The 25,027-nt window shown below is 47.2% G+C and overlaps 1 protein-coding gene across 2 annotated transcripts in view; it reads right to left on the reverse strand.

Annotated features, from left to right (window-relative positions):
* Positions 1-25,027, reverse strand: part of INSR (insulin receptor) — a 136,619-nt gene that overhangs the window by 93,750 nt on the left and 17,842 nt on the right. For both annotated transcript variants that reach the window (XM_055343358.1, XM_055343359.1), the window contains exon 2: positions 23,139-23,690. In XM_055343358.1, coding sequence (XP_055199333.1) covers positions 23,139-23,690 — 552 coding nt within the window. The remainder of the gene's footprint in view (positions 1-23,138; positions 23,691-25,027) is intronic.

The raw sequence follows: 25,027 nt of genomic DNA on the forward strand, positions 1-25,027 counted from the left end.
CAAGCGCTGGTGGGGACACGGAGCCACTGAACTCTTGGTACGTCGCTGGCGGTGTCGTAATGTGGGAAACTGTCCGGCAGTTTCTTAAGGTTAAACCTAGATCAACGTGTGCATGCCGCTCCTAGGTGTGTATCCGGGAGAAAGGAAAGCATATAGCCACACAAAGGCTCGGGGGCACACGTCCCCGGGAACACAACCCGAATGCTCTTTACAGGGAAATATGAAATCTCAGATGCCCACACAATGGATTTCTCCTCCACGATCTTAAAAAGGGACGAGCTACTGGTAAACTCAATAACGTGCCTGAATGTCCGAACACGAGCTCTCTCTCCAGGAGCACGCAGCAAGGAAGGGCCGTGAAGGTGCAGTGAGAAGGCAGCCCGCGTGCAAGCCAAGAAGCGGGTGAACAGAACCTGTCAGTGCCCTGATCTGGGCCTTACCAGCCTCCAGAACTGGAAGAAATAAATGTCTATTCTTAAGCCACCCAATCTACGGTATTTTGTTCTAGCAACCCGAGCTAAGACACCTGCCCAAGGCCAGCAGGCGTCTGCTCTGCCCCCATGGAAAATCCTGACTTGCTTTACCCCAAATGCCAGAGTCCAATGCCAGGGAATGCCAAAATTCCAGCCACCCACCAAAGGGCAGTGCGGCTGCCACCCTCCTGGCCCTGTTAGCTTGGGATTTTCTCAACAAGGACCCCAGGGCACAGGGCGAGCAAGGCAGGTATGTGTCAGATAACAGTGCTCAGCTGAGGACTCCGGGAAGCCGTGTGGGAGAGCCCCAGGAGTTGGTAGCTAGCGTAAGAGGTCCGTGTCGCCATGTGACAGCCCCAGCCAGAGTGACGAGGGCACCTGCAGATCAGAGACCCGCCCGGGGCCGCCCCTCTGCAGAACACAAACACCTAACCACCACAGGGCACGCCTGGCCTCCTGCAGAGATCCAGAGCCCCTGATACCTGCCCTCAGATCCTATCACCTCCGTCTCAGAGAGAAGAGTTACGCAAACCGTAACAACACAAAGTGGGAGGACGCGAGCCCTGTTGGGTTTCAGCTCGCTTTTGTACAGGATTTCACAGAGCTGACCAAGCAGCTTCACGCTGCACATTGCAACCGATTCCAGCGACAGCCCTGCAAGGCTGGCGGGGACCCAGCCAGCAGCGGTGGCCGTCCACATGGGGACACCAGCGGAGGGATTCGCTGGAAGAAGGTGGGTAAAGGCTGCCACCAGGCATTGCACATGATAGGCACATGCCACACTGCACAGAGTGGGCCCAGAAGCTGCCACGTTGGTCAGGCCACCCTCTGGTGCCTCGGTTCCCTCTTCTACAAAACGGCGAAGCTAACATCTTATCCCTCAGAGGGTCGTCCTGAGGATTGGCGTGCTCATCAGCACACAGTAAGCATCAAATACATGTCAGGCCTTTGAATCCTGCTGCTGTAGTTTTCTTCCTTCTGATTCAAATCTTTCACAAGTCCTTCGGATGCCCAAGGCCCCAGTAATCACAAGAGGACAGTCTTATAAGACAGGATGGAAACAAAATCTATCTGCTAAAGCTACCTTCCCAGATATGAACACACAGAAGCGAGGTCTGACTTACCTCGACCAGCACCCTGAATGAGAAAAGTTCATTCCAACATTCATGGGGTGCCCATGGGATGCTCAGCTCCAGCCTGGGTTGAAGGAGGAGCTGCAGGGGAGAATCAAGCCAGTCCCTCGCTCAAACTAGCTAAATAGGGTGATACCAGGCACTGCCCCTGAAGGAAACATCCAGGGGAAAACTGACGCTAAAAGCAGAACTGCCCAGGGACAGTCTGATGGAGGTATTTGGGGTTGGAACCATGTGGGGGCTGGTGGGGTACAGAGCTCTCACTTCTGAAAGATGCTTCCAGTCAGGAACCAAGTGGTTAGGAATTAACTGCTGGGCACCCCCCACATTACCAACTGACCTTAACAACCCACTTGCGGAGGTACCACTATCCCATTTTATAGATGAGGAAACTAAGGCTTGCAGGTGTTCAGCTACTTACTCACCCACGATCTCAGAAGCGTGAGAACTAGGAAAGCACAGGGAGACGAAGGAAGACTGCAGGTACTGGCTGTGTGACCCTGGGGAAACTACTTAGCCTCTCTGGAGTCAGTGTCTCCATCTACAGAATGCGAATAACAGCAGCACCTACTTTTTTGGGTTGTCAAGAAGATGAGATGCATCAATACCTATAAAGCCCTAAGACTAGCGTCCAACACAGTGAGCACCAGGTATATACTTTTGCCAAAGCTCTTTGCATTATTTTGTTCAAATATGTGCATTTTGGAGCCTGTGGGTGGCTCAGTCAGTTAAGCATCTACCTTCCGCTCAGGTCACAATCTCCCCCCCTCATCGGACTCCCTGCTCGGTGGGGAGCCTGTTTCTCCTTCTCCCTCGGCCCCTCCCCATTGCTTGTATACTCTCTCTCTCACTCTGCATTCTCCATAAAATTTTAAAATGTGTGCTTTTTATTGCTTGCAAATTATATCTCAATAAAATTGTGAAAAAATAAAAGCTGAAAACAATCAGAGAAGTAAACAAACGTAAACATCAGAATCTCTGTCACAGCATGATCTCACGCCAATGATACACTGGAAACAACCTTAAAATGTCCACCAATACAGGAATTTAAAGTATGAGATAGGATCATATTTATATAGAATTAAAGGTATAATATAGATTCATATTTACATACAGAGAGTAAGAACAGATCCAAGAGGGAGGAAGAAAAGCAGATTGCAACACAGGCATCAGATGGCATCATGTAACCTCATTTTCTTGAACGCATAATAGGATTTCAATTGACACACATATGTTTGCAGCGACAATTAGGAAAGATTTCTCATCAAAATTAAAAAGCCAAAAAAAATTTTTAAAGCCATGTGTGGGGGTGGGAGTGGATTTTAGGGTGACCTGATACTTTTCCTTTTATCTATATTCCTCAGAAATAAGCACAGATAACTTAAGAAATAAAAAATATCCATTTTTTAAAAGATCTAATACATTTTTTTTTACATGGGCAAGATTAAACCACAGCATCTAGGGATTTACAATGCGATCGACGGTGGTGCCCCTCTTACCCATGGAGGACACATTCCAAGATCCCTGCAGGATGCCTGAAAGCGAGGATCGTACCAAACCCTATATATTTTGTTTCTCCCATACGTACGTAGGTGTATCTTAGACCTTAGACACGGTAAGAGATGAACAATAGTCAATAATGAAGTAGAATAATTGTAACAATAGACTGTAACAAAAGTCACGTGAATGTGCTCTCTCTCCGTCTCCCTCTTTCAAAATATCGGACTGTGCCATACTCATCCTTCTTGTGATGGGGTGAGATGATAAAATGCCTACGTGATAGGACATAGGTGACTCGTGACCCTCTGGCATTCATCAGGAGGATCTGCTTGCTGCCAACAGCTGACCACAGGTAACTAAAACCACAGGAAGCAAAGCCATAGATAAGGGGGACTACTGTATACAGAAACACAAGGCAATGATTATTCCAGGTCAGGACAATGGTTATTGGGCAGGGAGGGGTGGGGGGAGAGGTAAGAGAGACTGGGACCCTTGGCCCATCCAGGGGCTTGAGTGGGAACCAGCAAGGTGCTATTTCTTGGACTGAATAAAGGTAACGAGGATATTCACACTAGAGCAGTAGCTCTCGACCAGGGGACATGTGGCAGTGATGCCTGCAGACGTTTTCGGTTGTCACAACTTGGGACAACGCTACTGGCGTCTAGTGGGTGGAGACCAGGGATGCCGCTTACCATCCTTCAATGCACAGGACGGCCCCCACAACGCAAAATTATTTGGTCACAAAATGTCAGTAGTGCTTGGATTGAGAAACACCTGCCTAAACTCATCGCGTTTAAAAAAGAAAAAATTAAAAAATTAAACATAAATAAAATAATAAAAAATAAAATAAATAAAATAAGGGACACCTGGGTAGCTGAGCGGCTGAGCGTCTGCCTTCAGCTCAGGGTGTGATCCTGGAGACCCCGGATCGAGTCCCGTGTCGGGCTCCCTACATGGACCCTGCTTCTCTCTCTGCCTCTGCCTGTGTCTCTGCCTCTTTCTCTATGTCTTTCATGAATAAATAAATAAAATCTAAAAAAAAAAAAAACAAGTTATTAAAAATAAAAGGTTTCGGTCAAAAGAAAAGAACTGCTCCAAGGAAGGACTCCTTAGGATCAGCACTCGGCTCTCAGCCTCCGCCTGCAGCCACGACAAAGAAAATTAGGTTTTGGATGCTGGACCTTCTTCTCCCGGCAGATAAGAACCGCTAAACCACCCCCCTCCACCACCACCACCACCACCGAGCCCAACACCACTCTAGTCATGAACAATAAAAAGCGTAAGGAACACAGACTCCAGATGGCAGATTAAAACCTTTATTAGATTTCAAACGAAAACTCCTACTGTAATACTTCTAACATGATACAGCCCCGTAAAAATAAAGATGAATCACAGACCATTTTAAAGGAAAGGTTTGACCACGTGACGTCACGACAAGTCACACTGCCTTGTAGCATCCTCATGCTGAGAGCAAGACCCAGAAATAGCAACCAGGGCCAAACAGCGGGGCAGCCCACAGGTCAAGTTCAGCACTGGCCCAGCCCGGGCTCCTCCAAGCCAGCATCACAAAACCATAAGCACATAATGACAAAAGGAGAAAGTGCCTTTGCAAAAACCAGTTCCAGCTGTCCCAGGAGGCAGGGCAGCTGGGATGACACAGCCAGCGAGCAATAAGAAGGCGTCCCAGCTCTGGGAGGCCAGAGACCTTCTGTCAGTGAAGTGAAGTCTTTAGTTCCACACCCCACGTGCATGTCCAGCTCAGGGGACATTTTTCTGGTGGCAGGGTAGACTGGGAGCTCTGACTCTACATTTGCCTACACTGGCGGCTCTGAGCAGCATTCATTCGTAGGAGCTGTTCATCCGTCGAACAGTCACTCGGCAACCAAGAGGCCACACGAAATGCAGCTACTCTACAAGTCATGACAAGTTAAATTTTTAATCCCATCAACTGGAGATTGAGACGACCCATTAAGCTAAACAGTTAATTTTTCTTTAAACCCTAACGACTAGTGATTAAAACTCACTCAACTGGAGAGGCCCCGTAGCAGAGTCACAAAAGGCACGTGGTTCAGAATCAAAACAGACCCTGGGCTAGATGCCAGGCCTAGCCCCACCCCTACCCTTACCTGCATGACCTTGGGCAAGTCACTTTCCCTCCTGTGGCACTCTCGGTTTTTCATTGGCTGTTAAAATCAGCTGTAAAGCAAGGACAATGCCTAGAGTGCCGATGAAGATTAAGTCAGAGCATTCTCATCACTTAAACCGATTGAAAGTGAGTTGGCCCTTATGAACTGCTTTCCTAATAGTGATTATCAAAAATAACAAATCAAAATTATATTCACAAATTCTTTTGAAAACAAGAATGTTACATAGCCAAAAGGTTGGAGGGCGGCCAAAGCCATGTTCGGGGTTTGAACTCATGGCCTTAAAAGCTTTAATTGTATTCAAAGAACATTATCAAATTCTTTACTCGTTCATTCATTCAATTCCCCAGTTTATTTCAAAAAGGATTTGGGTGTCTGGTGAGTCATCTAAACATTTAACACGGTGGTGGGCGGGGAGGCAAAAGCATGGCTCAAAATAATATAAAAATGAAAAAAATAAGATTCCTTTAAGTAACTAATAAATTGTGAAGAAAGAATTTTTTTTTTTAAAGATTTCATTTGGGATCCCTGGGTGGCACAGCGGTTTAGCACCTGCCTTTGGCCCAGGGTGCGATCCTGGAGACCCGGGATCGAATCCCACGTCGGGCTCCCGGTGCATGGAGCCTGCTTCTCCCTCTGCCTATGTCTCTGCCTCTCTCTCTCAATCTCTCTCTGTGACTGTCATAAATAAGTAAAAATTAAAAAAAATAAATAAATAAAGATTTCATTTATTTATTAGAGACACACATACACACAGAGACAGACAGACAGACAGGCAGGCAGGCAGAGGGAGAAGCAGGCTCCATGCAGGGAGCCCAACGTGGGACTTGATCCTGGGACTCCAGGATCATGGCCTGGGCTGAAGGCGGCGCTAAACCACTAAGCCACTGGGGCTGCCCTGGAGAAAGAATTGATAAATAAATCCAACATCTGCTTTGGGGGGGGGGTGTAAAACTGGGAAATCTAAATAGATGTAAGGAGAATATACAAACAAGAGTATAGCAAGCATAACAGCATGCCATTAAATCCAAAAATCTCAACAAAATGATTGCTAAGAAAACACAGATCACAAGGGTGCCTGGGTGGCTCAATGATTGAGCATCTGCCTTTGGCTCAGGCTGTGATCCCAGAGTACTGGGATTGAGTCCCACATTGGGCTCCCCACAGGGAGCCTCCTTCTCCCTCTGCCTATGTCTCTATGTCTCTCATGAATAAATAAATAAAATCTTAAAAAAAGAAAAAGAAACTATAGATCACAAAAGCTGACTCAAAAAGATCTTACCAGAGGTTAAAAAAAAAATTAAGCTGATTTCTCTAACACTGTAATATGAAAATTTTCAAAGGTTCTCAAAGAATTACTTTCCCAGAATGTTAGATAACACCATGTGATTTTTTCCAATAACTGGTTCTTCAAGTGAGTATTAGTCCTGATGCCATAATTCTAAAATATGTAAAATGGAAACTTGCCTACTTCGTATTATGTGGCTAGAATATCAGATAATAAAACCTAATGAAGAGATTGCAAAATCAAACAAACCAAAAGCTTAGCACAATTTCACTCATGAACAGAGATGGCAAAAATCCCCCCAAAGTAATAAAAACTAACCAGAACAAGGCAAACCTAGCAAATCAAATTCAACATTATGCTATGTGAATAATTCACCACAACCAAGTAGAGTTTACTGCAGGAAAGTAAGGATGATTTTATCTGACGATAACTGCTAACCATGGATGTCAGGTAATGCCACTGTTGAATATTTATTAGTCGTGAGGCCTAAGTTAATAGAATAAGATAGATTGATTTAAGATTTTGTTTATTTATTCATGAGAATACACAGAGAGGAGAGAGAGAGGCAGAGACACAGGCAGAGGGGGAAGCAGGCTCCATGCAGGGAGCCCGATGTGGGACTCGATCCCGGGACTCCAGGATCACGCCCTGGGCTGAAGGCGGCGCTAAACCGCTTAGCCACCTGGGCTGCCCAATAGAATAAGACTTAAAACTAAATTGAGAAGCACAACATTTAGACAGGGTTAAAAAAAAAATGACCAAAATTTGTAGAGGATAAAATTGCACACATTAAACAAAAAAAATTAAAACACAACTAATCAATTTCACTAAAGGATCTGGATTTGGGATAAATATGCCCATTCACAGTAGCAACACTAAACAACAAGAACTCTACATACAAGGATGCCTGGGTGGCGCAGTCGGTTAAACATCCAACCCCTGATTTTGGCTCATGTCAGGATCTCAGGGTTGTGAGATCAAGCCCCCCATCAGCTCCCAGCTCAGTGAGGAGTCTGCTGGAGATTCTCTCTCTGCACCTGCCCCTCCCCCAGCTCATGAGCACACGCGCTCTCTCTTCCAACCTCTCTCTCAAATAAATAAATAAATAAATAAATAAATAAATAAATAAATAAATAAATAAATAAATAAATATTTGCCAAAAAAAACCCCTACAATACAGGAATTATCATAGCAAGAAATATAGAGAATAAATATTTTTAAAAGAACAATGTAAAAAGATTTGAACAAATGGCGAAACTGATTACACCCCTGAAGGGAAAGGAAAAATATTAAAATACTAAGGTATACGTTCTCAAACTGATTTACAGATCTAATAATTTTTTAATAAGAATCTCAATGGGTTTTACATGTGCTGGAGGAGGTAGATTTGGAGATTCTTGGGTGCAATCAGAAAAATAAACACTTTGAAAAAGTCCAATAGGAAATGCTAGATCTACCACTAATAAAACAGGTTCTAAATCTACGGTAATTATATCAGTATGATACTGGAGTAAGAATAGACACAGATGAAAAAAAAATTTTTTTAATTAAAAAAAAAAAGAGGGACGCCTGGGTGGCTCAGTGGTTGAGCGTCTGCCTTTGGTTCAGGGCATGATCCCAGAGTCCTGGGATCGAGTCCCACATCAGGCTCCCTGCATGGAGCCTGCTTCTCCCTCTGCCTGTGTCTCTGCCTCTCTCTGTGTGTGTCTCTCATGAATAAAAAAAAAAAAAAAAAAAGAATAGACACAGATGAATGAAACAGAACTGGTATCCCAGAATCAGGCCACTGGTGTTTGGTTGAATTTAATAAATGATAAAGAAAACATCAAGAGTAATTTTGGGAAAGGAACCGATTATTCCATCATTGGAATTCAGGAAATTAAATAACTGCTCAGGAAAATCATTTTAGGTTCTCAGTTACACCACACACAGTCTTGGGTGTTTGATCAAGCTCTACATCCTGGCTAAAATGTCTCAAGAGTGCCACGGCATTTCCCGCCCTGGGGTTCTGTGGTAGATGGCAAAAACCACCACACATTCCTCCCATCCAACCAGGGGATGGAGTCTATGCTCCTTCCTGCCTCTAGCTTGCCCCAGCCATGTGACTTGCTTTGACCAGTAGGAAATTAGCACACATGAAGCAAACACAGACTTGGAAAACACTTGTGCTCTAGGGATTAATCTCTTGCTACTTTTGGAACCTCCAGACCATCATGTGATCCAAGTATAAGCCAGCCTACTGCAGGATGAGTGGCCACAGGGAGGAAAACCAGTTGAGAGCCCAGCACCAACCACCGGCCATGTGACTGAGGCCATGCTAGATCATCCAGCCACAACCCATGCCACCAGCTGGTCCCAGACTCAGGACAGAGCTGCCCAAGCCTGTGTCTGTGGTCAGCTGATGGGTCCAGCCCAGAAAACCTGCCCCACTCACCCCCAGAATCGTGAGCAAAAGAAATGACAGCTGTGTAAAGCCATTATGTTTCAGGGAAATCTGTTACACAGCAAAAGCTAGCTGATACACGTTCCAAGAGAAGGCCCTATGTCCTCCCAATAAACCACCTGCCCTGCACCATAGTTTTAGTTGGTCTGACTAGATTCCCATCACCAGCGATTATGAGTTGACTGAGATGCTCAATGCTGAGCCAGAAAAACAAAATCAAACTGGCGTCCCCTCCCTCAGTGCCTTCCCCATCTGGAGGCTACTTCCTCTTTGCTACACCTGCTCTATTCTGCTTACACTGAAAAGCACTGTTCCCTGTTCCCCTGGGAGAAAAGAGAAGCCAGGAAGGAGCTGACGTATCCCCCATCCTTGATGACACTCTCATGCCGCACTCCACACACCTACCCCTTCCTTGTTCCTCTTCTCATTCATATATACCTAGAATAGCCCCTTTGTTATGTGTGCAAACTTCCCAAGTCTCTCCTTCCTCTCTTCTATAGGCTCTCAAGGAGGCACAAAGTTTGAAAAACAATTCAATGTTTTATTTCACAGTTAAGAGTGGGGGAAAAAATCAAAACCAAAAAAAGAGCAGAGGAATAAGATTTTTATTTTTATCAAAAGAGAGGATATCAGCTATAAGTTGTGAAAAAAAAATGATGAGAGTTGGGTCCTTTGCCATTCCCTCCTTTCAGAAGGGGAAACAGGGACTCAGAAAAGCCAGTCGACTTGTCCAAGGTCACACACAGAGACAGGATTCAAATCCAGGTCTATCTGACCTGAGAGCTATATCTAACCACAGAATGAAAAGCTCTAGAATGATGGAAGTGCTCTAGACCAATGCTACCCAACAGAATGTTCTGGAATGATGGAAGTTAGAGTGACACTGCCCAACAGAACGTTCTGGAATGAGAATGCTCTAGAACAACGCTGCCCAACAGAACATCCTGGAATGGTGAGAATGCTCTAGAACAACGCTGGCCAACAGAACATCCTGGAGTGATGGGAATGCTCTAGAACAACGCTGCCCAACAGAACATCCTGGAATGGTGAGAATGCTCTAGAACAACGCTGGCCAACAGAACATTCTGGAATGATGGAAATGCTCTACATCTGCAATGGCTGAACGTGGTGAGTGTAACCGAGCAATACATGTTTCATTTCATCTCATTTTAATTCAGTTAAGCTTTGAGCCATGTGAACAGCAGGGCTACCTTAGGGAGAGCCCAGCTCTGGAATTCACTACGTTGGTTCTCCACTGCCACCAGAGGTGGGACCGTCAGCAGCCTTACCCCTGCTGAAGCCCACCCACCCATCCAGGAGAAGCAGCAATTATAAGACATTCAGGAGAACAGTGTGAGGCAAGCGGGGGTTACCCCCAAACCTAGGAAAGCCTTCTAGAAATACTCTGTCCTCTAAAATAAAACAGCCTGCCATGCCGTCGTGCACTTATGCATTCAGCAAGAACAGATCCCTAAGAGCTGATCCCCACTGAGCATGCCTGGCTGGCTAAAGCCTTCTCGAGCTCTCCTTTGCTAAGTCGGGAAAAACAGCAACGTGTCTTGTCTCTGTGCAGGCAATATTCACACTGTGGGTCAAGGCGGGGTCATTGTCATTCTCTGGCTTCTGTAATCCAGAATTTTTTTAAAAGATTTTATTTATTCATGAGAGACACGGAGAGAGGCAGAGACGTAGGCAGAGGGAGAAGCAGGTTCCCTGTGGGGAGCTGGACACGGGACTCGATCCCAGGACCCAGGATCATGACCTGAGCCAAAGGCAGGCGCTCAACCACTGAGCCACCCAGTGCCCCTGCGATTCAGAATTTGTAATTTTTATGATCTGGGTCCACCTTAGCTCCCTGCCTCCCTCCTCCCAAGACCTCAAGGCCGGCCAGTGTGCCACAGTGCCCTTCCCTCTCTCGTGTCCCCAGCTCCTATTTCTCATCCTGCAGATGCCCATGTTGCTATTTGCCACCCTCAACGTGAGAGACTTGTAAACTCCCCATGGCCAGAAGTCCCCAAATCAAGTCAAGCAGTGCACTGGACTTGTGGCTGTCTTTCAAAGGCATCCTTTCAAAACTGTGGGAAAAAAAAAAAAGTCTGTGAAGAATTATACCCTCCTCTAAACCACATGGGCTTTTTTTTTTTTTTTAAGAGAAAGAGAGAGAGAGTACAGGCAGGAGCACAGGGAGGGACAGAGAAAGAAAGAGAATTTTTTTTTGAAAGATTTATTTCAGAGAGAGAGAACATGAACGGGAGAGGCAGAGGGAGAAAGAATCTTAAGCAGGCTCCGTGCTGAGCATGGAGCCTGACGTGCGGCTCCATCCCAGAACTCTGAGATCACGACCTGAGCAAAAACCAAGAGGTAAAATGCTTTTTTTTTTTTTAAAGATTTCATTTCTTTATTTGAGAGAGAAAGAGAGCACATTAGCAGCAAGGGTGGGGGGCAGAGGGACAAGTAGACTCCCGCTGAGCAGGGAGCCTAATGCAGAGCTCGATCCCAGGACCCTGAGATCACGACCTGAGCCAAAGGCAGACGCTTAACCCACTGAGCCACCCAAGCACCCCGGGAGAGAGAGTCTTAAGCAGGCTCCATCCCACACCCCTGAGATCATGACCGGAGCCAAAATCAAGAGCCAGACACTAAACTGACTGAGCCACCCAGGTGCCCCCACCTGGGCATCTTTAAGACAATTCAACTTTTTTTCTTCATCAAATTCATCCCCATTTGGGGAACACCTGGGTGCCTCAGCAGTTATGTCTCCCTTCAGCTCAGGTCATGATCCTGGGGTCCCAGGATGGAGCCCACATTGGGCTCCCTGCAGGGAACCTGCTTCTCCCTCTGCCTATGTTTCTGCCTCTCTCTCTATGTCTCTCATGAATAAATAAAATCTTTAAAAAACCCAATTCATCCCCATTTGGAACATCTCTCCTTTCTCAGATTTATCTGTTGTCTTCCCTCTGGCATGTGTTTCAAGGTCTTATCCACTCTGTCTTCCATAGAACCACGAGCCCTAAGATCAACTTCTTGGGGCTTTTTTTCCCCTTGCCCTTGTAAAAGTCCTTTGCAAATAACCTTCATACCTCGCTCACTTATAAAAATAATTTTCTTAGCGAAAGTTGCCTTCATAAAGAACACAAAGTTTCATCACCAAGTTCAGTCTGTCCCTTGTTTATTATACATTAAAAACAGAGAGACCAATGAATACCATTTTACTACAGAAGAGAATTTTCAGACTTTAAAAAAATATATAAATTATCAAAGAGCCACAGCCTTGCCCAAAGGGAAGGAGCAGCCATTAGGCCATACATTCACTTTATTTGGTTTTCTGAATCTGTGTCTTCTTTGATAATTATTTTTTAAAAAGAGGGGGGCGGGATCCCTGGGTAGCTCAGTGGTTTAGAGCCTGCCTTTGGCCCAGGATATGATCCTGGAGTTCCACGATCGAGACCCAGATCAGGCTTCCTGCATGGAGCCTGCTTCTTCCTCTGCCTGTGTCTCTGCCTCTCTCTCTCTCTGTGTCTCTCATGAATAAATAAATAAAATATTTTTTTAAAAAAAGAAAGGAAGAAAAAAAAGAAAGAAAGGAAGGAAGGAAGGAAGGAAGGAAGGAAGGAAGGAAGGAAGGAAGGAAGGAAGGAAGGAAGGAAATCTTGATTTAATCTGTTAGACAGAATTACTAAATGACCCAGCGATTCCACTCCTAGATATATACCCCCCAGGAGAATTGAAAATAAGTATTCAAACAAAAGCTTGTACACAAATGAATGTTTGTAGCAAAACCACTCACAAGAGCCAAAAGGTGGAAACACCTCAAATGTTCATCTGTTGGTAGATGGAGACACAAGACTGGTATATCCAGGCAATGGAATATTATTCAGCAAGAAAAGGAATGGGGTCCTGATACATGCTAGAATGTGGGTGAACCACAAAACCACTAGCTTACTCCTAGTGAAAGAAGTAAGACATAGGGACACCGGCGTGGCACAGGGGTTGAGCATCTACTTTTGGCTCAGGGCATGATCCCAGTCCAGGGATCAAGTCCCATATCGAGTTCCCCGCGGGGAGCCTACTTCTCCCTCTGCCTATGTCTCTGCCTCTCTCTCTGTCTCTCATGAATAAATAAATAAAATCTTAAAAAAAAAAAAAGAAAAAGAAAAGAAGAAGAAGACATAAAAAAGCCATATAGCACGTGATTCCATTCATACTGAAACATCCAGAATAGGTGAGCCCACAGGGATAGAAAGCAGATTAGTGGGGGCTGGGGAAGGGATGGGGGATACATCTAGAAGTGGAACTGATGGATCGTTTAGTAATTCTTTCTAACAGATTGAAAACAGACTGTTAACAGACACAGCTCCTTTGTCCAATGATGAAAAGTATAAAGCGGTGATGGTCACACAGCACCGCGAATGTACCAAATGTCACTAACTGTAAATATAACAGTTTTTAAAGTGCACTAACGTGCATTTTACCATAATAAAAAAAAATTGTTCTTTAAAGAAGAGAAATCTTGAATGCTTGAAAGCAAGCAAGCCTGTCTTGCTTTTCCGTATCTCCTGCTGTGAGAGCCAGCAGTTTTTTTGCAAAGGTGAAAACCTTTAACCTCCACACCACTAATAAGGTAGCTATGGCAGGAATCCATTTGCCCAGGGACAAGCGTTGCAGGTGGTCAAGAAGCAACACTGGGGCTGTGCACACTCTGTGCCAGTGTGACTTGGTGTGAGTACTTGAAACCCGGCCCTTATCACATCTTCCAAGCAGAACAGTTTCTTATAGGCAAGCACTTGGAAACACTCTAGAAAAAGCTCATCAAGGAGCCTCCCTCTCTAGACAGCAGCCAGCAAGCCTGGGGAGGTCATTCAAGACCCAAGACCCAACCTGATGAGACAAAAAAAAAAAAAAAGAAGCAAAGAAACTTCTCTAATAAAAAGCTCAAAGGACCCTCTACCCCAAACCCTCCAGGCACTTGACGACTGTGGGCTTTTATCTACCAGATGCCCCCCAGCGCCATTTGATCCACGCTTCATCCCATGCCTCTCTGTCCCGTGTCTGGGGCTTAAGGCTGGCTTGGGAGATCTTGGGTCACTTCCCAAACTCAGAACTGAAGGAAATTAGCCCAATGGCTGCCACTCATATGGCCCCACACGTGACAAACAATGGGGCCCCAGAGGAAAGTAATTTTTTTTGTATCCTATTTAACAGTATTTATCTCTGAGTCTGAGCTAGCACAGACACCCTCCAAGCCTGAGAGAGAAGAGAGAGAGGAAGAATGGGGGGCAGGAGAGGAGAGAGGGGATACAATTTTGAAGCTCTTCACTGGGAAAGGGAATGTTCTATCAGGGACAGATGTGTGGATAGAAGAAGGACAACTGCATGGTGCTGGCTTCTGAGCCCCATATGACCTGAGGTCCCCGGGAACTCCCTGGGGACATTTCAGGTGTTCAGTCACAAAGAACAGATTTTAATCCTGACAAAGGGTCTGGTGACACGGTGGGAAATAACTGGTCAATGAATTTCGTCAAGGAGGAGGGAATAAAAGAAAAACTTGTCAGACCAGTTACCAAGTTACTAGACGGCCACCTTTCCATAATTATGTATTTAACTCTACTCCACCTTCTTCCAAAAGATTGGGCCAGGGCAGCCCAGGTGGCTCAGCGGTTTCGCACGGCCTTCAGCCCAGGGCCTGATCCTGGAGACCCGGGATCGAGTCCCACGTCGGGCTCCCTGCATGGAGCCTGGTTCTCCCTCTTTCTGCCTGTGTCTCTGCCTCTCTCTGTGTGTTTCTCATGAATGAATAAATAAAATATTTTTAAAAAAAAAGGATTGGGCCAATTTGCTTCTCTATGCGATAAAATAGTTCATTGGACTCCCCTAAGCCCCCTCCAGGAAGCCGGGCACTCATTCAAACTTCATCTGAATCTTCACTACTAAAGATTTCAATGCGGTCAACTGGTCTACCTTCCTTCAGTGCATGCTCCAGCCTCCCAAAACACTTTCTGCCTACCTAGCTTATAACTTTATAGTGACATCCTTGACTTCTTCCCCAACTCAGCAAGGACTCTGAGGTCCCAGCAACATGCCTGGTTTGGCACAGCTGTTTACTCACTATCAGTGAAACAGGCCACCCTGAACACAGCCCCAGTGTAACCTTCAAGACCTCTCCCTCGAGCCACAGGAAAACATCTGGCATCCAGAGCATGGGATGGTCCGAGCCTCTGCACAGCATGAGGCAGCCTCCTTAATCTTGCCCACAAAAGGCATCTATGTTTTTTGTCATTGCCATTCAACCCATCTGGAACACCCTTCCTCCTTTTTTTTTTTTTAAGATTTTATTTATTTATTCATGAGAGACACAGAGGGAGAAGCAGGCTCCCTGTGGGGAGCCCAATATGGGACTCAATCCCGGGACCCCAGGACCACGACTTGAGCCAAAAGCAGATGCTCAACCACACGGAGCCACCCAGGTGCCCAACACCCTTCCTTCTTACCCTCTTTCTAAGCATCATTTGCCAGTGGAACCAAACCACTCCAACCTTCCACAAATGCCAGTGGCGACTTGTCATCAACCCTGGGGAGGACCAGGAGCACTTGCTCCTTCCTGCTATATAAAATCCAGTCATCCTCAAAGCCAGAAGTTCATTTTAAAAATTCCAGTCATCTCCATGATAAGGAAATTACAATGACCCTGGATTTTTTTTTTTTTCAGTTCGGTGCTTTTAATCCTCTCCTAGATTTTTTAAAAGACTGTCGACAAAACAAAAAGGAATATGGATGAAAAATTCAAATGGCCCATTATGCTACACAATCCACCATATTTTATTATTATCATTATTATCATTATTTTATTATTATTCAATACCCATGTGCACAAGTTAGAGTTTCCTGTTTTCTGCAGAGACTACAGTGACACAGCCACAAAGGAATTTAATTTATCAATATTCTGCAACGATATTATCTAGAGAACATCGTGATTTCCAGGTGCTCTGGCTCCAGACGTATCTAGAACCACCAATCCGATGACTCACTTGGAGGGGAACAGGAAAGGGGGCTGGGTGGCCTGCCTGCCTTGTGACGTCTCCTGCCAGCTGGGCTGCTTTGAGTGGGTAACTCACTCCTGCCTTTTGACTCCCCAACCAAAACAAGAACTCCTGATGTAAAGTAAGGTGAGGACGGCACCCCATGCCTCACAGTCCCCTCCCTTCAGTGCCAACAAGGGGCAGGAATACCGTGTTGGCCGGATGCAAGGATGCTCCCAATTTCTAACGACAACAGCCTCTACCCCCATCTTTATAAGGTATGTAGCCAAGAACAAAGGTGGGCACAATTTTTTCTGTAAAGAGCCATACAGTCTCCGTTGCAACTATTCATGGCACTAAAGTAGCCACAGGCATTATGTAAATGAATATACGAGCGAGCCTGGCCATGTTCCAATGAACCTGTATTTTGGGACACTGAAATGTGAATTTCACAGCATTTTTCACCCTTCGTAAAATATTATCCTTTAGATTTCCACACACACATACACCCACACACAACTTTGTAAAATATAAAAAGCGTTCTTAGCTCATGGGCCACACATAAATCACTGATGGGTCAGATGTGGCCCACAGATCAGTTTGCTGACCTCCAGGCAAGGACACCAGACAAGGCTGAGGTCAAACCATTCCCCAGCAAAGTCTCCAGGAGCAAGTCTCTTACTTACTGCTCTAGCCTCAGAGTCCCCTTCTGTAAAATGGGAATCCCATCCTCTAGCAGGCTGGCTGTGGTGAGGATTCCATGAGGCAGCGCTAGTCAAATGCCTACCGCTTAGCAGGTGCTCAATAAATATCAGCTGGGACTGAGTGGTCAAAGATACCATTGCTTATCTATATGACGGGTGCTGGGACACAACAAGGAGAGCCACCGTCGTCGCTGTCTTCAAGAAATCTTAGCCTGATGGAAGAGGCAGCTAACTTAAGGCAGGATGAAAAGAGCTATAAGAAAAGGCAGCCAGGGGCACCTGGGTGGCTCAGTGGTTGAGCATATGCCTTAGGCTCAGGGCCTAACCCCAGGGTCCTTGGATCGAGTCCTGCATCAGGCTCCCTGCAGGGAGCCTGCTTCTCCCTCTCCCTCCGGGTCTCTCACAAATAAATAAATTAGGAAGGAAGGAAGGAAGGAAGGAAGGAAGGAAGGAAGGAAGGAAGGAAGGAAGGAAGGAAGGAAGGAAGGAAGGGAGGGAGGGAGGGAGGGAGGGAGGGAGGGAGGGAGGGAGGGAGGGAGGGAGGGAGGGAGGGAGGGAGGGAGGGAGGGGTGGGCGGGCAGCCAGAATGTTGGCAGCGAAAATTATAGGGGATTTCCCCCTCCCCTCTATTCCTTTGTCTTCTGTACTTCCCCAAATCTCCACCTTGGGTGCAGGAGAGCCTCATGGTGAAGAGCTCAAACTCTGAGCTTGAACACCTGGGTTTCCAGTTGGAATCCCATCTGTACTGTTCACTAGCCACAAGATCGGGGGCAAGTGGCTTATCCTCTGGGGGCCTCCGTGGCCTCGTCTGTGAGAAGCAATTAGAGGAGGACTCAACGCAGTGCTACAAGCAAAGCACTTAGAGCAGTGCCTGCCACAAAGTAAGTCATTTGTGACCAAGAAGATTCTGATTATTAAAATGTCAAAGGCAAGGGCACCTGGGTGGTTCAGTGGTTGAGCATCTCCCTTTGGCTCAGGGCGTGATCCCGGGGTCCCGGGATCGAGTCCTACATTGGGCTCCCCGCAGGGAATCTGCTTCTCCCTCTGCCTGTGTCTCTGCCTCTCTCTCTGTGTCTCTCATGAATAAATAATTTTTTTAAAAAAAAGTCAAAGGCAGAATTAAATATTCTATATTTAATCTAAATAGGGCACCCCAGTGTTCAGAGAACCTGAAACAAAGATGTATCAAACCCGGGGAGGAGAGACCTGCCTCCCTCCACCGCCTGCTTCTCCACTCCCGCCCATGTCATATGTGGCATCGTGGCCAGTTTCCTGGCACCCTGCATGCCCCGGCCTCACCCACTCCTCTGACTGGCAGCAAGCAGCTGGGGTGGCCTCCCAGAAAAAAAAATGCCAGTAGGTTTGGCTAGGGCAGCTGGTCAAGCAAGCTCTGTGGCTTCTGATGCCCCCAACAGCCCAGAGCTGGAGGTCTGGAGCATGTGAAGACACCAGGTGGGCAGAGGGGTCTTCCCCTTGGGCTGTTGGTCCAGCACCCCTTGTGGGCAGGTCGTACAGGGCGCTCTCCTCTTCTTGCCCTAAGCCCCAAATCAGAACTGGAGCCAACCCCTGGCAAGTATTCACCCAGAGGCTGGTCTGCTCAGAAGGGTAGAGGACCCATGGCGCCCCCCAGGAAGCTTCTAGAACACTCGCAGAGTGCCAGGTGCTGGGTTCAATGCACCCCCTGTACCAGCTCACCTACTCCCAAACCACAACTCTGACAAGCAGGTCCCGTAATTGTCCCCATCTTTTGGATCAGGAGACAGAGGCTTGACCTGGCTCATGACCAGTGAGGAGCAAAACAGGTCTCCAGGCAGTTCTGGAAAAGGGTCGGTGAGGCCAACCTTCGGGGTCTTAATGACACAATGATTTGGGGGAAGGGAGATATTCTAAGGCCCAAAGGCAAATTTGGGGCTTCGACCCATGCTCCCACCCACAGAGAGCCCTCGCCTAGAACCCTCCCGGCAAGTGTGCCTTGTCACATAGTCCAGGGCAATATTAGCCACCAGGGGAGCCTGGGTGGCGCAGGTGGTTAGGCATCCGCCTTCGGCTCAGGTGGTGGTCCCAGGCTGCTGGGGTCGAGTCCTGCATCTCCACCCTGCCCATCCAAGGCCTGTCGCACTTGGCCTCCCCTGGAATCTGCACCCCAAACCCGCGGACAGGGTGATGGAGAAGAAGCACTTCAAACCCCACATCACAATTTTTTTTTCCCTTTCATTACCTTGGCCTTCCTTTAGCCTTGCTTTGCTTTCTCATTGAGAAAGCATCATTGAGAACAGGATGAAGAAGGGACACTGTGGAGAATGCATAAACCGGGTCCAGAGAACAATTCGACACCGTCATCCCAAGCACTGGCCCTGACCCTAAAAGCCTCCAAAGCCTGACAATCAGGCAAGAAAAAGACAACGGCTCTCGACGTTCCGGGAAGCATTTGAGGGGGCTCTAGAGAACTAAACGAGTTGATGGATAGTTTTTCACTGGCCATGGGGCTGTCGCCTGAGAGGGGGGAGCATCCTCAAAAGGCTCATTTTGGTCTGTTTTGTGTTCGAGTCTCACCGGACATTAGATAAGCCTTCAAAAGCCAGGGCAGCAAGGAAGCATAAGCATTTAAAAAGCCAGAGATGGGGGCACCTGGGTGGTTCAGTGGTTGATCATCTGCCTTTGGCTCAGGTCGTGATCTCAGGGTCCTGGGATCGAGTCCCGCATTGGGCTCTTCGAAGGGAGCCTGCTTTTCCCTCTGCCTGTGTCTCTGCCTCTCTCTGTGTGTCTCTCATGAATAAATAAAAATCAAAATAAATAAATAATAAAAAGCCAGAGACATACACCCACATTTGCAGCAACCTTACTCGCCATAGCTAAAATGTGGAAGCAACCCAAGTGCCCATCCATGGATGATGATAAATAAATGTGGTCCAACCACACAATGGAAGATCACTGAGCCTGAAAAATGAAGTTCAATGCACACACACAACGTGGATGAACCTGGAAGACATACTCAGTGAAATAAGCCAACGGCAGGAGTCCAGACACTATAGGATTCCACTTCTTTGAGTCCCTCAAGAAGTCCCATCCATATAGACAGGAAGTAGACGGTGGGAGCCAGGGGAGGGGAGGGAGTGGAAAGTCAGTGTTTCATGGGGACAGAGTCTCCGTGTGGGGAGATGAGAACATCTGGAGATGGAGAGTGGGGATGGTTGCACGACAGTGTGAGTATATTTAATGCCACTAAATTGTGCACCTAAAAATATTTAGGATGGGCCCACACCCGGCTGGCTGAGATGATAGTGCATGCGCGTGACACTTGATCTCAGGTTTGTGAGTTTGAGGCCCGCATTGGGTAGAGAGCTTACTTAAAAAAAAAATCATAAGAAATAAAAAGCCCAAATCTTTAAAAAAGAAGAAGAAGGGATCCCTGGGTGGCGCAGCGGTTTGGCGCCTGCCTTTGGCCCAGGGCGCGATCCTGGAGACCCAGGATCGAATCCCACGTCGGGCTCCCGGTGCATGGAGCCTGCTTCTCCCTCTGCCTGTGTCTCTGCCTCTCTCTCTCTCTCTCTCTCTCTCTCTCTCTCTCTCTCTCTCTGTGACTATCATAAATAAATAAAAATTAAAAAAAAAAGAAGAAGAAGAAAACTTAAAATGGTGAATTTTATATTATGTGCATTTTACCGCAATAAAAGGAATTAGGGGAAAAAGAAGAGGCCAGGGGCACGGGTTCCAAGAACAATCATTTCAACATCTGCTACTAGGAGAGGACGATGCTTCGCCGAGGGGTCCTCAGCTCTGATCACGCACCCGGAGCAGCTGACAGCAAGGCCAGATGCCAGGAGCCACGTACCTCAGCAGGTGGTCACAGCAATATGTGCAGAGCCACACCCTCCCCCATGACAAAACCCCCAGTGCAGAAAAAAACAAGGCTATTCTCAAAAGCAAGAGATTAGGAAAAAAAAAAAACAAGCAAAAAAAAAAAAAACTGCTCACATCAGGAACATTTCTGCAGATAATACCATTCTGGATATTTTGACGAAAATGTGTACAGAAATAAATCCACAGAGGAATGTCTTAAATTATATCTCAAGACACAAGAGCCCGGAGCATTTCAAACAAGAGACCTAAATTTGGAGACCTCAGCATTGGAATAATAAAAGCATGTTCCCTATTTCCCTGGTGCCCCAACTACAAGTGGCTCAGCCATTTCTAAACCGAGGGTACAACCTTCCCCCAACCCTTGCCTTTTTTGTGTCTCGGCCTTGGCCCGAACCCCAACTGTCTTTTATTAGCTGTGTGGCCTTAGGGAAGTTAAGGAACCCCTCTGGTCTCTAACATGAGGATAACAGTGCTCCCCTTGCAGCCGTGTGCCCTTGTGACATAGATCCTGAACATCCCCTTCTCCCCTCACCATCGTGAATGCCAACCCCCCCCCAAATCCATGGCTCCCAGTTGATCCACCCATACCTGCTGCCCACCCACGCGTCGGAAGCTTGCCTGTTCTACAAAATTCCAAACCCACAAGTAGTCACTCGACTTCTGCTGAGACTTTGCCCCAACTTTGTGATTTCGACTCTCTCTGTCCCTGACCTGCCAACGTCTCCAAGATTGCTCCACAATATAATAATCATCGTACCCTCCTCCATCCTCAAACAACGAGGCTCTCTTTCCCTTCCCCGCCCAGCCTTTCAGAAGAGGTGTGGCTTTCACTCTCACCTTCTGTTACCCCACAACCCAACACCTGGGCCTCAGAGGGGCTCCTCCCCAAGGCTCAGATGGCTTCTCACTGACAATTCTGTGGATTGTACTCAGGACTCACCTTGTGTGGCTTCCCAATAGCTTTGGGCTCAGGGGAGAAGACCCTCCTTTGTCCCTTCCCTTGTATCTTTAGTGATACAACCGTTAAGCCCCCCCACTCACTTTCTCCCACCTCGATCTCGTGTTCACTAACTCTTCCCAGGGAATTTCATGATGTATGAAAGAGTCAAAACAATAAAAAAGTAACGGGTGTGTATTTGGAACATGTTTCCCTGGTTATGAAAACATTATAAAAGTACAGTGATTAGAACAGGAGCAGCCTTGGTGCAAGGAACATATTTATGGACATCCAGAAAGAGACCCCAAATCAAAGACAAAGCAATAAATTTCTGCAATAAACAGCAGTGAGACCCCCGCAAGTTATTTTGGGGGAAAGGGGCATCCTTTTGAATCATGCACATAGATCCCAAAATCCCAGATGAATTTTTTCTTAATGATAATTAAAATTAAAATAGGAAATTTGGAAAAAAGAAAAAAAACATTCATTTTACAGATGGAAAAGGACTTTCTAAACATAAAGTAACATGAGAGGCACGCAGAGATCCAGCTCCGGACTCCATAAACATTTGAAGCTTCTCTGGCAACTGACATCCAGAGCGTTTTCACCACTGAATAAAAATGTCTGAAAATACAATTGGCAGAGGGTCAATGGCTTTCATCTATGAAAACCACGCATTGACTAGGATTTCGAAAACCACTAACCTACTAAAAGATAACTGGACAAAGCATATGAACAGGAAGAGAAAACCCAAATGATAAACATGTTTTAAAAGGCTCAACCCCAATAGCAATCAAAGAAATGCAAATACAAACAATGACAACACCTCGGCCCCTCCCTCCAATAAATTATGAAAGAGGTTTCAAACAACACTCAGAGCCGGCCAAGGTGTTCCCTGTCGGCCAATGCTAGGAGGAGCGCCCGTCAACACGACATTTCCGCAAAGTCATTTGGCAACTGGCATCCAGAGCCTCTGGCCCAGAAATTTCACTTCTGGAGAAGCAAGGCCTAAAGAAACAACTGCTCGATAAGGCTCTGATCCCAAAATGTTCATCCTTCTCTTGAGAACTGGAAATCACCTCACTGTCCAAAGACGGGGAGAGGTAAGTAAATAAATAAAGACACGAGAGAACCACTAGAAGGAAGTAGCCCCACTAATGGTAGAGTAAGGACCGTGGCTGTGCTTCCTTCCTTGACCCATTTCTTTTCCCAAACATCTACCCTGAGCGATCTTACTTCTATAATCAGAGAAGAAATAAACTTTTTCTTTCCCCCCCACAACGAAGTTCGCACACATCACCTCTACCCGCCTTCTCAAGCAAGAGGAACATTCCACTGCCCGGCCCAGGAGTTGGCAAAACCTGGCCCCCAGCTTGGCTTGTAAATAAAGTTTTATTGAAATGTAGCCATGCCCACATGTCTATGTGCCATGCAGACCACTTTCCTGCCACAAGGGCGGCGCTGAGGAGTCGTAATGGGAGACCACACAGCCTGCAAAGTCGGAAGTGCTTCATATCAGAGGTCCCTCCACCCCCCCGCAGAGAAAGGGTGCCACCCCCTGGCCCCCACGAAGGCCTCCAGCTTCTCCCTAACCAACAAGGCATGAGAGGCGACTCAGAGCCCTGCACCCCCCGCATACCTTTCTGGCAGTGGCTGTGTGTCCAACACCGCTCGACAAACTGCCCATTGATGACAGTGGCAGGGCAGTTGGTCTTGCCCTTGGCAGTGCCTGGACAGATGTCCCCACACTCCTCGTTGTCGTCTTTGTTCAGCACGATATAATTATCCTCCACAGAATCCAGGATGCGGGACCAGTCGATGGTGGCCAGGTAGCAGAGCTCATTGTTCTTCTCGATGCGGACAGAGCCCCGGGTGATGTTCATCAAGCTGTAGAGGCCAAGCTCCTTCAGGTGGACCATCTCGAAGATGACCAGCGCATAGTTGAAGAAGAGGCGCGAGCCCCGGATGACCGTGAGGTTGGGGAACAGGTCCTTCAGGCTCTCCAGCCCATAGACCCGGAAGAGCAGCAAGTAATCAGTGATCATGATGAGTTTGGGGAAACTGAGGTCTCGGAAATCCTCGGGCCTCGTTTTGAACATTAACAGTATCTGCAAATGTCCTTCAATGACCGAGCAGTTGGCCAGCTCATGCAGCCTCGTTAGGTTGTTCCGGATATCCATGCCAGGACACACTGGAAGGAAAAACAAGCAGAAAGCAAGACAGGTGAGCAAACATGCCACGGATGGGTTAGAAGAAGTAGTGGCAGGGCCAGCTTCGCAGGTGTGCAACCTGAGTCGCGAGACCCACTCAGAAGGGCCCTGCCTGGGGCTCGGGGCTCTTCCATCTATCTTGAAATCCTTAATCATTTTTGAGCAAGGGGCCCCATGTTCCCATTCCACACCGGGGCCCCACAAACACCATAGCGAGCCCCGATGCGTGGTTTTCTCTAGAGGGTCTGTCCCTAAGTCACCACTTGCAGAAGGCAAAGCACGTAAGTCCTTTGGCGGTACTGTTAGCGGCCTTAGAGCCACCCCGTTGAATATGACGTGGTGGAGACACTAGGACTACGTGGGATTGAGTGACACAGCAGGTGCAGAAGGGGCAGGGGAGCCGACCCCGGCGAGTCAACTTTGGAGAACTTCAGGAGATGATTTTATGGGCCCTGGGGGGCTCAGTGGTTAGCTGAGGTCATGATCCCGGGGTCCTGGGATCAAGTCCCACGTCGGGCTCCCCTCAGGGAGCCTGCTTCTCCCTCTGCCTGTGTCTCTGCCTCTCTCTGTGTCTCTCATGAATAAGTAAATAAAATCTTTTAAATAAATAAATAAAATCTTTAAACACACACACTATTAAGAAAGCAAAGAGAGGGGTGCCTGGGTGGCTCAGTGGTTGAGTGTCCACCTCTGACTCAGGTCATGATCCCGGGGTCCTGGCATCAAGTTCCACATCGGGCTCCCCACGGGGAGCCTGCTTCTCCCTCTGCCTGTGTCTCTGCCTCTCTCCATCTCTCATGAATAAATAAATAAAATTTTAAAAAAAAAGGAGATGATTTTATGAGGATAAAGTTGCGTGTGTCAAAATGGGGCAAGGGGAGTTGAATTTGTTTTGTCAATTCTCCTCCCTCAAGGACTCTCCTTCCTGACCTGCCCTCCTCCCAGGCACAGGGTCACAGCCTTGTTCCCTGTCACCTGGGTGTGGCAAGGGCTTCCCAGGGCGTCTACTCTCCCCTGCACAAACACCCTACACGCCCATCTCCCAAAGACAGTCCTTCCCAGACTCCAGCACCTTCTCTGGCTCCCCGCCACCCTGCACGTCTGCCTCCCAGTCCTCGGGGATCCGCCCCCCCCCCTCACTCCCCTGCACCAACTGAACAGGCTGCCCACAACTCGCACAACTCCAAGGCTCCATGTCCTCCCCCGGAGCATGACCTATGAGAAGCAGTGAGCGGGGTAACACAGGCATTCGAGCAGTGCCCAGCACACAGTAGGTGCTCAATTAATGCCAGCTATCTTCCTGTTATGTCTCCCAAAT

This window comes from Nyctereutes procyonoides, unplaced genomic scaffold (genome assembly GCF_905146905.1).
Source record: "Nyctereutes procyonoides isolate TBG_1078 unplaced genomic scaffold, NYPRO_anot_genome, whole genome shotgun sequence".
NCBI classification, from domain to species: Eukaryota; Metazoa; Chordata; class Mammalia; order Carnivora; family Canidae; genus Nyctereutes; species Nyctereutes procyonoides.